The 13,331-nt window shown below is 35.0% G+C and overlaps 1 protein-coding gene across 1 annotated transcript in view; it reads left to right on the top strand.

The window, feature by feature from the left end:
• The first annotated feature begins 2,098 nt into the window (after positions 1–2,098).
• The window catches only part of LOC138691431 (zinc finger protein 665-like), a 54,074-nt gene continuing 42,841 nt past the window's right edge, over positions 2,099–13,331 (top strand). The window contains exons 1-5 of the mRNA XM_069813357.1: positions 2,099–2,233; positions 5,193–5,406; positions 8,234–8,341; positions 8,445–8,549; positions 11,703–11,785. Coding sequence (XP_069669458.1) covers positions 5,218–5,406; positions 8,234–8,341; positions 8,445–8,549; positions 11,703–11,785 — 485 coding nt within the window. The 5' untranslated portion in view covers positions 2,099–2,233; positions 5,193–5,217. The remainder of the gene's footprint in view (positions 2,234–5,192; positions 5,407–8,233; positions 8,342–8,444; positions 8,550–11,702; positions 11,786–13,331) is intronic.

Below are 13,331 nucleotides of genomic sequence, written 5' to 3'. Positions count from 1 at the left end.
TATGTCTAGATAACAGATAACAAACTGTAAATGCAGAGCAACAATTTCTTCGTAGCTCACAATCCACACAGGGCTCCACTTACCTCCACATCACGTAAGTGTTTATAATAGTTTAAGCAACTACTATTATACAATTTATATTTTAAAGAATTCTTTATAATGCGGTATTAAATTCATTAGCTCATTTTTTATACAAATATATTGTTTTCAGTTTTAACAACTCTACTGACAATTGCACAATGTGATAACTTCTACAGGAAGATATTAATGTAATCTTTATTTTATCATTCAGCATTCATTTTTATATCCATATTATATACAATGTAGGTTTAAATATTTTAATATGTATCTTAGCCATAATGTTTCCAGTCGAAGTATTCATATTCTTGTATTGTTACATGTTCTCAAGATGGCAGTTTATGCCGAAAACGTTTAACACTGTAAATGTTGTAATATTTTGCAAATTATAATATTGTGATTTTGATAAGCAGTTTCACGGACATACCTATTCAGTTTTGTTGTTCTTAAATTTCTAGATTATTTGTCTGGTGGCATTTTTTTAAACTTAGCCTGGTAATTGGTCTTTTTTTTTTATAATCTTTTAACCATCACTTTTATTAGCAATGCGTTTTTGTAGCTGATTTTAATTCCTGTTAGTATTCAGCTTATTGCGTCGTTTGTGTTTTGTTTTTTGAAAGACTTTTAGAGAAGTGCGCAAATAGCCATAGCATCTGACGCGCCCCTTTTAAACCCCTCTAACTAACTAACTAACTTTGAAGGCTCATAATGCTCTTTTACAAGTTGGGGGAATAATATCCCTCCCAGAGTAATTTATTCTATTTTGTTGCCGCAGTGAGAGCAGTCCTACTAGAAACAATGTAACGGTAATGGCTTCTAGAAAAATACTTTCTAACATAATGTAAGTCACCAGCAAATCTGAGGCGGCAGCATGAGTTGCGCTCGGGCGTGGCTTCGATTCCGCTTGTATTGATTACCTGGTTGGAATTTTTTCATTTAGATTTTCCCCAGTAGTGAGACGAATGTCAGGTAATCGAATCACCAATTCCAACGACGCAAAATAACGCAGTACTTGATACACCGTCGCTAAATAACCAAGTAAAAAAGTGTAATTCTAATTTTTGTGTAGCAAAAGGAAAAAAGAGCGAGAAAAAGACGGTCGTATAACCCGCGAATAGGATGAGGGATAATCGAGGTTCTACTCTAAACCAGCACAGCACCAATGTTCTATTGCATGCTCCGTTCCATACTTCCATCACAGTCTAGTATATGCAGTCGCGAAGCTTGAGAGATGAGGGTGCTAGAAACAATAGACTGTGCCGGTGCTGGAACTATTTCGCATTGTTTGTAATGAGGCAATAATAGCGATCGTACTGGTTAGCAAGTATCTATGGATGCATATTTACTACGTATTAAGCTTCGTGACTGTATATACTAGACTGTGCTTCCATCACAAGACAAGCAAACTAAACGCATGGCCAAGAATCACAATCAAATGACGCAATACAATGCATCACTGATCCTGGAAGCAGGGTCATCATCCTACTGTCACATTTAGAAACATCCAGAGAATAAATTTCAGAAAACTGATACCTTCCTTTCCCTCTTACTCCAAAATTCCAAACCTGTCCACACAAAATAAATTTTTGGCACTAAAAAGTTCCTTTTCGTAAGCATTATGATGCGCATTCGACAAGACAGACAAATCTGCTCTTTTAGTATTTTAAGATAATTGTTGTCAGTGAGGTATCCGTATACTGAAAATTTTCTCCTCTCCAAAATATAAATTTCCCGTTGCTAACCTTTCTTAAAGACTACGGGCCGTATTCATAGACATTTTTAGCGAGGGTTTCCGGTGGATGATCAGCGTTTTTCGTATTCATAAACCAGTGTTAGCGTTAGGATATGATTTGAATTCTGTACAAGTAACCAGTCGATAGCCGGGGCTAGCTTAGTACGCTCGTAGCGCGTGCTGCGAAATGTCTATGAATAGCAATAGCACCCTACACTTTTAGCCAGAAAGATCCGATGTTGACGAGGCTGTTTCCAATTGCCTTCTTTTTCACGGCAATATTGATCTCTCTGCTTGGAGTAAGCCTGGAGCACTTAAGTTGTTAGTTTACTAGAGTTCGTAACTAAGTATGATTTGTCTTCTTTCAGATGTAACATCGACGGTTCAACATATTGCATCTATGGAAATAGGAATCTGATATTGGTAATCTATGTTTAACTTCTATTAGACTTCTTGCAGTGTGTTAAAATTGCAAGGACTTTACTGGAAATATTTTAACATTTGTATTTTATTGTGCTCGTTGGCTTGTACAAACACAAGCAAGCTTTAGATCGTGATCACTTCACGAAATGATATATTGTTTGAGGTTGTGAAGCGACATTAGAATTTTGGTAAATAATTAAAATACCTATATAATTATCGATATTAAGTATAAAAAGCTGCCAAGCATTGTCATTGCGTATACACCCAATTGTATTTCCACAAAACAAAAAGAAATTCTTACAAATTTGATGAGTTACATTCCTGAAATCATCGGAACTATCTCAGCGCTAGTTTCATCGTTACTTCCTGTAGCATGGTAGGCTGTAGGTATTTATCTAAATCTATTTGACAAGTTTGTTACACCGTAGTTCACAGTCTCTCGCACTTCAGTCTTCATTAGGGTTACCATATCTAAATTTTCACATCCTCGACATTCTTGCAGAAAATGGTTGAACCCTCATAAAAAAGCAGGCAAAATTATTAGAAATTTTCAAAACAACTTAAGTTACCTTAGGATTGTGTAGACGATGTTGAAGTTGTTTCTTTTAGGCATACAGAGAGATATTTGTGCACAACACTCATCTTAAATAGTTTTTTTGCGACGGGTAATTGTAAAATTCTTCGCAAGCCGTGTGTTTGAAATTTTACCAGTATCATCTCTTTAGCTGAATGTGTCAAAAACAATTTCTTTATTTTGTCCCACTGAGCGTTGATTAGAGAAAAGATTTTCAGTCGTCATTACTGCTTGAAGTTGCAAAATAAAACTGATACATTTTTAGAAGTTCACTGATAGTTTCAATGGTTTTGTTACTTTTGAAAAATCCACACGAGTGATTGCCGAGTTAACATTTTGATCTACACTGGAAATAGCAATATAGGCTATTTTTGAACATTGTAGAAGTGATCAAAACCTTTAGAGTCATCTTGGTCACACCCTTGTTTTGAAGATTCTCCATACAAGGGGAAATTTCATCGAACTTTATGTCTTGAAACGTTATCTGCATATTGGGTTACGATGTGCGTCGTCATATGTTAAAAGGGAATGAGGGTTTGAGCAATATGACGCAGTGGAAACGACAAAACAAAACAAGGATGAATATCAGTTAACGAATGATTAAATATATATTGAATGAAGAATAAAAAATGGATATAAGTGTAATATATAAAATTGATACAAAAATTAAGTAAGTAATAAATGAGTAAAAATGATTATAACTAACAATGACTGTAATGATAAGCAAGCATAGAACCTTCCAGAATACACGTATAACTGTGCTCAAGTACAGAAGATAGAAATTATAATATCGGCGTCTAAAAATCAGAAAATATAATTCTGTACAGTATTTTAACAATTAGTCATGATCCCAAACCAGTAAACTAGAGGAGGAGCCTTTTCAGTAAGTTTCAATATATCTCCAAGTTACCAAACCAAATGAAGGGTCCACAGAAAGAACAAGTTAAGTCACTTTTGTTGACTTTTTCTTTTGGTTCCATATGTTAGCCCATAAAGAGAGTTATTTTCTAGTAAATGAGAATGGCAAAAAGCCTCCATTGTAACATGGTAACTTAAACTAAATGCGTCATAAACTAATGATGTCGTATGAGTGTATTAAAATTAAGAAATGTTCTCTTGTAAAATGTAAGAAAAGTGATTTTCCATATTCTTTCGATGGACTCTTGAAATGTAAATGTTCCCACTCTGGAACATCGGAGCTAGCCAAAACCCCCTGGCTCCCTAGTGATCTTTCTAGTATAGGTCTAAATCACGAGTGAATATGTCTTGGGATTCACCCACCCAGCAAGACTCTGTTCCCCTTTTCTCGCTTGCCAGTGTATTTGTGATGCTATGATGTAAGGGGAGGATAGGACGTACCCATAACTATGCTCATGAAGTGGCGCTGATGATTCAGAAGCCGACCTGGATGACTCCTAGCCAGCATAAACGGCCCAGTCTTTAATATTTTGAAGTGTAATTCAGTTGAAAACACTCAGATTCCTTCAATAGATAGATTCATTTTTCTAGGTAATTAATAGGCCTACACACTTTCTAAAAATCTGTCATCTTTTCTCGGAAGATATTAAATTCTCCTTCCAACCATTTTTCCGAAAGGAATTTCAAAAACTGTTTTAATTTTAGGGATATATTTATTCTGCAACCTCTCTTTCAGAGAATTAAATGCTGATACTAACAGATCGTTGACTTCTACAACAGAACTCTTTCCTTTTCCAATCAGTGAAATTCTGTTGTAAAAATCTTATCTCTTAGAATAAAGAACCCACAGATAAAGTTCTGAGAATTCATTCTCAAAGACATTTGATTGAAGTGGGAACAGATTTTGTAGACAGAGAAAGAAACATGCTTTCTATGCTGGAAATAGTTTAATTAATGCTGGAAATGAATTCACCCACGTGGTCATGCTATGGCACAAAAGCTGTTGATAATTATTGATTTCGTCTAACTCACAGAAATCTTTAAGTTCTTCTGTGCTAATTGTGTAGATGTGAAAATAATTGAAAATTTTGACAACTGTACTCTTTCTGTCAACCAGGAGTGAATCAACACCATGCTCCAAGCAGTTGCAGATAATCCAACAACTATTATACATTCATTTAAATCCTCTCTAAGCAAAGAAAAAACATCTCCGGTTATTCCAGCAAGGCTCCGAAATTATTGTTTGCATTGTCTGCAGTGCACTAACAAGGGAACCGTTCCAGGTCATGTAGCTTCAGTTTAATGAAAATGGATATTTAAGCTAATTTTCGTTCATTAAGAAACGTGTGATGACTGTACAGTACAACAATTTCTTTCGCCTATCTCCTCGCATGTCAGAAATTATGATGTTATGTAGCAGCAGAAGTTTGCAATAGTGTTCATCTCATATTCTGTGATTGCATTCAGGTTTCTGTCGCCATCTTATGAAGCCATGAACGCGAACAAGACAAAACCAGAGGAAGATCCATTGGCGATGGACGAAAATAATGATACAGATGTGAAAAGATGTGTATTTCTCTCTGAACCCTGTCTTGAGATCTATGTGAAGAAAGAAGCTGAAGACGACTCTTTGGCTGAAGACAGAATTGCTGACACATACGAGGAAGAGTCTTTATCACAGGTTAGCTCAGCGAATAGGGATTATAAAGAATGGACACTGAGCGAATTTTCCTGTGTTTTGTTTCTCTGTGTGCAAGCGTTTATTTCCACTTTCAGGCGCTAGAGGTTAGTGTAATCGAGCATATGCTAAGATAATAATTGAGAATACAGTTGAGACACAGGATCCAAACATCGCCTACCTTATTGCATAATCCAGTAACGCTTTGCTGCAAATAAATTCAAGTTAACAGCTTTTCTTTATTTCTCAGTGATATATACTCCAGATATAATAAATTATATTATAAAATAATATAATACATTATAAAATTAAGTATCGAATTCGTTTAATATTTGTATATATTATAATATAGGTCTATGGTTTTACTTCTTGTAAGAGTTTTGTTTTTCCATTTTCAGCGCTATCAAATCATTACATATTTTAATTGTTGTTGGGGTCAGTGTCTCAACTCTCATTATAAAGGAACTCTAGAGTCTCGACATAACAGTTAATGACGGATTTATTATTTTATGGATCCAATTTATTTTATTTGAGTACATAATGTACCTAGATGTATTAATTGTATGTGTTATATTTCCGCTGTGTCGACTGCTAGCTGGTGTGATGTCAGCGCCAACTCTAGGGAGAAAGCAGAATCTGACGCTTTAGCTGGCTTGAAGGTCATTGAAATCAGTCCGGCTACATCAAAGGGACCGATGCGAAGTGTCCATTCTTTATAATCCCTATTCGCTGGTTAGCTGGAAACTTTTTATTAGTATTTGTAGTGGAGTCAACTGGCTCTATCATGACACAAAAAATTAATCTTCTACTCTATTTTTTGTATCAAACTCTATACAAATATGTAAAAATTAAGTCATGTGCTACAAATATGAGATTTGGAGTTTAATTTATTTTTTATTTGTAATAACGAATAAAACTACATAACCTATGCGTCATAAATAACTGTCTATGTTCGTTGTTGTGATACACCTATAGGTGTTCGCACACTGGAATATACCACCACTCCACCATGGATTACGCGACGTCCCATGTTTGATGTAAGTCTAAGCCGAAGTTTTAAAAATTTTACACCAGCTTTTGTTTATAGACTTCATGTTAGTGAACTTTTATCACAGTATCCAAATTATTCATTAGTTTTTACTTACGGATCCCGAGTAAATGATTGTGTTGATTGTTATTTTGTTGCAAATGGACAGGTATTTAAATATAAATTGAGCCAGTACACTAGTGTTTTTACCACAGAACTATATGCTTTTTATATAGCTTTATTGTTTTTAATTAGACAACCCCGGGGCAGATTCCTTATCTGCTCCGACTCTTTAAGCAACATTCAGTCCCTGCAGCATTTCAAATCTGATGTTCCGCTTGTGTTGAGAACCCAGGAACTTTTCCACACTCTCCTAACCTCTGATTCTGAGATTAGAGTAGTGTGGACTCTGGGTCATGTTGGCATTCCTGGTAACGAGGTGGCAGATGCTGCAGCAAGGGATGGTGCTGTGAATGGATCTGAGATGTATTGGCGTGAGAGGTGGCAAGATATTAAAAATTACCTGAAACGTACAATATGGTGGCAATAGGAAGGAGAATGGTCTGCACAAGAGGGAAATTAGTTACGAAGAATAAAGAATACTGTTCGCATTTGGGATTTGTCCACAAGAGCATCATGACACGAAGAATTTTTACTCACCCCGTTGAGGATTGGCCACTGTCATCTGACGCATGGCCATCTCCTACATGGCGAGCCTCATCTGGAGTGTGATCTATTACAGTGTAGAAAATATGACCGTGTCCGTCGGCAGTATGGAATTCGGCCGACTCTATGTGACGCTCTTGGAAATGATTTTAATTTTACAAATGCAGTTCTGAGATTTTTATCAAATACAGGACTTGACAGGGTGATGTAGTTTTTTAATAACTCGTTTTACTTATCTTCTGGACTCTTTACATCCGGAGGTTACATTTTTTAGTATATGATTTTAACAAACTTGACATTCGGACCTTTTACATCCGTGCATTTTATAAATGAATTTTTTTTAACTTTATTTATTTTATTTAAATTTAAATATATAGAATAAAGAATATAATTACAAAAAAAACAAGAGAAATAGAAATAAAATAATGCAATCAATATAAAAAGGAGATACAGTAGTATCTACAGTAGTAGCCAGACAATTTATTTCTGGTGGCATTTGTTTTATTGTTTTGTTGCTTCTTTTTAAATACTACTTAGCATCTGAGAACTTCTGACTTTTATGGTTTGTATGCATCACCTTGTTGAAACTGCATTTGTTTGCCTCGTTTTAACCGTGACAACGCTTTTTAGTTCTTTTAAGTATTCTCGTTATTGTATTGTATTTGTGTAAGGGCGCGCCCTTTTTAAACCCCACTAACTAACAATAGTGAATTGTATGTGAAGTTACTGCTTTCATCGCATCAGATAATACAGCTTTGTGAAATAGTGCTTTGCGTTAAAGGTTGTAGCATTGAAGTACCAGTCATCTTTGATCTTTGGTGCCTGAACATAATGTTTACACTATATGGTCTTTGTTAAGGAACTTCTCAGATCTGTCTCCTGAAGTAGCTATTTGTTTATTGTTTAGATTGATATATTTCTCAGCTGATAAAATTCATATCTTTTCTGATTCTAGTGTATGTACCCCATTCTCATTTTAGGCGATTTTGTCATTCTTGTCATGTTGCTGGTAATATCCAGCTTAGCACCAACTCCCAGACTAGATTGTGGGGTTTACTGCTTGAAATATTGTAATTAAGAATATTAAATAAATGTGTCATCATTTTACTTGAAGAATAATGTGAAACTTTTTTTTAGATGAATTTGAAGAGTGTGGATTCTTTCAGTCATAATATCAAAGAAGAAATGAAAGATGAGAAGAGTCCAGTGCCAGCTGTAGTTTGTGAGATGAAGTGTCAATCAGAGGTGAGTGCAGTTTGCGCTGAATATTTTCCCTCTGAACATTTTGTGTCCTGCAGTTTTGTACTGTCCACAAATTGAGAGCTTCTTCACCGTGTATGTGTTTCAGATAAAGATGGAGTTTGAGGACTCCAGCTTCAATCTCACATCAAACGTGAACTGTGAAGAAAATTCAGGCTCGATTACATGTCAAGTGCCAAAAGGGGAATCTGAGGTGAGTAGAACTTTTGATTGTGTTGGTTTATAATGTACGTTGCCATTAATTTATGCAATGCCACAGCTGTCATAATCAACATCATCATGAACATCAACGATTGGACTCTGCAGTCTGTTATGCTTTCAAACGTTTCGAGATAATCATATTACAGTTAGTTCTCACTTACTTACTTACTGGCTTTTAAGGAACCTGGAGGTTCATTGCCGCCCTCACATAAGCCTGCCATCGGTCCCTATCCTGAGCATGATTAATCCAGTCTCTGTCATCATATCCCACCTCCCTCAAATCCATTTTAATATTATCTTCCGATCTACGTCTCAGCCTCCCTAAAGGTCTTTTTCCCTCTGGCCTCCCAACTAACACTCTATATGCATTTTTGGATTCGCCCATACGCGCTACATGTCCTACCCATCTCAAACGTCTGGATTTAATGTTCCTAATTATGTCAGGTGAAGAATACAATGCGTGCAGTTCAGTTTTGTGTAACTTTCTCCATTCTCCTGTAACTTCATCCCTCTTAGCCCCAAATATTTTCCTAAGCACCGTCCACACCTGTGGAGTAATGGTCAGCGCGTCTGGCTGCGAAACCAGGTGGCCCGGGTTCGAATCCCGGTCGGGGCAAGTTACCTCGTTGAGGTTTTTTCCGGGGTTTTCCCTCAACCCAATACGAGCAAATGCTGGGTAACTTTCGGTGCTGGACCCCAGACACATTTCACCAGCATTTTCACCTTCATATCATTCAGACGTTAAATGACCTAGATGTTGATACAGCGTCGTAAAATAACCCAATAAAATTCTAAGCATTTTATTCTCAAACACCCCCTTAACCTATGTTCCTCTCTCAAAGTGAGAGTCCAAGTTTCACAACCTTAAAGAGCAACCGGTAATATAACTGTTTTATAAATTCTAACTTTCAGATTTTTTGACAGCAGACTGGATGATAAAAGCTTTTCAACCGAATAATAACAGGCATTTCCCATATTTATTCTGTGTTTAATTTCCTCCTAAATATCATTTATATTTGTTACTGTTGCTCCAAGATATTTCAAATTCCCCACTTCTTCAAAAGATAAATTTACAATTTTTATATTACCATTTCGTACAAGTTCTGACTTTCTACATTTTTCATTCCAATAGGATTTGAGGAAGGTTTTATGAAAAGTCGCTAAACGCCAAAATTTTCAAAATAGAATTTTTGGTGGTTACATGTCAACATTAATGTTACGCATATTCCTGTGAAATCAGTTTAGCAAAAGTTCATTGTCGCTACAGTCATAAGTAATGAAAACTGTGATCATTTGCAAAATTCCATATTTGCTCTCGATTATTTAAAGCAAAGGTCTATAAACACTAACTACATTATAAACAGATTAGAATACGCAACATACGATGACTAGATAGCATTAATTTTATATTTAAATGAAGAATATATATAGTAGTAAAGGAATAAGTTACTAATTACTTACAGTGCAGCAAACTAGAAAATATCCTCCTGGACGGAGACTAATAAAATTGTAGTACGAGAATGAAATCGAATTTTATATTGTAATAATGAAACAAATTCTAATAAGGGGATATTAAAATTTTAAAGAAATGTGTAGTAATGAAAATAGTACTAATATTTTAAACATAAATTGATTTTGGTTATTACTTTTCAAGCCCTGTAAAATAACATTCGAACGTGTGATGATTTAAAGAAAATCAAACAACAAAGTTGGCCTCCTGGTGTCAGTACTGGACACCAACAAGTTGAGGTATAAAATCAAATCTGTAGCCAGGACATAATGAATACAGCTATTTTATAAAAGAAGAAGGAGAAGAAGGATGTCTGGAACTTTATGAAGTATTTTTGAAATAGCTAGCAACATTAGCTAAAGAATTTTACAAAGACATTGCTTGAGATTTATATTAAATTGAATGTCTGATTGGAAAAGACAGAATGTCCGGGCACCTGTGTTTTCAGAAAATCCATAATAGTTTTCCTTATTAATGTTTTGTTTGGTTCTCACTATTATTTGGAGTTTTACTATTTTAGGCACAATTTTACTTCTAGGTACTTCAGGAAAGAAATAATATATTTCAAGATATTATAGCAAATATATATTTTATTCCTTTTTTATATGAGTTATTCAATTATTATCGTTGTTGAATAAATTCAGTTTGTGTTACTAAAAACTGTAATATTATTGTTTATTTTTTGTAGGCACTTTGTTCAAACTTTTATATAAATACGAAAAATCAATAAAATGTAGAGATTAGTAATATAAATTAAATACAAATAAAAATAAAATATGAGTTGAAACAGTAATTTAAGAATAGAGAAGAAAACATCAGATTTAAATATTAACAAACATGTCATGTTTTAATGTCTTGGCTCTCAGCGACTCTTGAAAAACAAAAAACAATAAATTTCGTACCACAATCATAAAATGGCAATCGATACAAACAGCTGTGAGAGGGGCGGCCATTCTTTTTTCTCTATATAACTTACAACGCCTAAACAAGGGGTTTCGCGTATTTAACTACTGCAAATAAATTCCCATGTATAGTTAAGGGTTGTTTATTCATCCATTGTTATGCATGGTTTATTAGTAACGTTTTCTGTGTCAACTCTCCATAAATCTCGTATAAAAACTCTACAGAGTGTATTTGCAAGACCAAGAGTACGAATTTAAAGTTTTTTTTATGAAGGCAACATTTATAGGCGATGCTTGGTTTTTAGGATAATATTAAATTGCAGCACGTTCCTTATCACATTTACTACTATTTGAATTCATTGCTTGATATAAATAAAATCGAAATTCTTAAAATAATCTCACTTCCTTGCATGCTCTATTAATACACCAAAAAATGACGTTAACAATCAATTTTTTGATCTCATTTACTTCAATATGAATACTTCAACTGCATTTTTATATCAGAGAAGTATATTATTTATCAGATAAATAGCAGACTATGTGACAGCAAAGCTTGTATGCAACGAAATTCGCACATGTCCACGAAATTCTTTACTAACAGGATAAGTGTTCTGCAAGATTATAAAAAATGTTAAGCAACACATTCCTGAAAATCTTGAATGTGGCTTGTTCCATTTTTTATTTCGCTTCAAATATGTTTCTCTTATTCGACTATATAATACTGTCGTTTCAGGAAGGATTCCATATTGAGCATAAAGAGCATGAAAGAGCAAATCAGAAAGAAGCTACTGAGGAGAATGAAGTCTTAACTGGAAGGTCAGTATAGTGTCCAACTCCTCACGTACTATTTCATCCACTAGTCTTTAAAATAATGCTGGACATTAATAGTAAATCTCAGAAAGTTTTGTAACTTGAAAGAAACAATTGCTACAAGTTTATCAACTGTCTTCTTTTTTAATTTATATATATATATATATATCAGAAGATGCACATTATCTGTTTGTTCCTACGACAATTTGGGCTCAAGCTATCTTCCCTCTTGCGTAATAATATAGCTTTTATATATGTATTATTTTAATGTACCGAAGTACATATGATATTTCCATGCAGATTTTCTGCGTCATCATACGATGAAAGTAGCTTAGTGGATAAAGCATCAGCATGTACAGCTGAAAACCCAGGTTCAAATCCCGGTACCGGAGAGAATTTTTCTCCGTTCCATTACTCTTTCATCGTATGATGACGCAGAATATCTGCATGGAATTATCATATATACTTCGGTACATTAAAATAATATATATATATGATATGCGTAAATCACTTCAAGATTTAAGATGGTGCTTATTCCGTCGGATCCCGGCCAACTAGTCACTCATTACGAGTGCACCTCAGCACATGTGTGGACTTCGGTCCTACGTTCATAGACATCTATGACGTAGTGCAGAGGACGGCCACTAGAGGGAACCCAAGAGTTGGAACTTTATCTGAGACGATTGTGTCCGATGCCGGGGTGGGTATCCGGTGTGGCTTAGTGGATAAAGCATCAGCACGTAGAGCTGAAAACCCGGGTTCAAATCCCGGCGCTGGAGAGAATTTTTCTCCGTTCCATTACTCTTTCATCGAATATAATTTTGTAAAATTTCTCTAATGTTGTAATTTGGTCCAAACTCATCCAGAAGAGAAGGCAATTTCCTTCCATCATTCAGTTTCCTTTTTGGCAGATGACGCATTGGCTGGACTGGTGGATGCCTGTTTGCTCTAGGTGTGCAGCAACACTGTAATGTCTTTAACGTAAAATATATCACTTTTTCCTGTCTAGAATTTCTCTTCAATCTTGTCGAATATTTTCCCACATCTTCGGCTTTGACTGCTTGGAAGCCACGTTTTTGTGCCATTATAAGATGTGTCTTGACACTAGCTATTCTGAGGAAACCACTCAGATTTTTTTTTTTTTGTGGGCTGATTTTTGTGCCTTTTTTCTTCAACTGGTAAGATGCTTGATTGCCTTCTAATCGAACATGGGATGGAATCCATTGAGAGACTGTTCTTTCATGAAGACTAAATGCTTAAGATCTTCTCTGATATTTTGTATTGCCAGTGACTGAGATGGTGTATTTGAAGCAGCTTCATAATTGGCCTTCACATATGACATTTCGGACCCTATACATCCGAATATTTTATACAATTTGATTGTTTTGAAATATGATACACAATTTATCTCTGGTGGCCTTAATTTTATTATTTTATTGGTTCGTTTTGAATATTGCTTATGGTCGGAGATGTAAAGGTAGTTTAATCAAAAAACCTCAAAACAGCTTCCGTTCTAAACTTAAATTCTGGAAATGATTTTAATAGTACAAAT

The sequence above is a fragment of the Periplaneta americana genome, chromosome 16 (genome assembly GCF_040183065.1).
Source record: "Periplaneta americana isolate PAMFEO1 chromosome 16, P.americana_PAMFEO1_priV1, whole genome shotgun sequence".
NCBI classification, from domain to species: Eukaryota; Metazoa; Arthropoda; class Insecta; order Blattodea; family Blattidae; genus Periplaneta; species Periplaneta americana.
The sequence above is the reverse complement of the archived record's forward strand: the minus strand, read 5'-3'. Positions and strand labels throughout refer to the sequence as shown.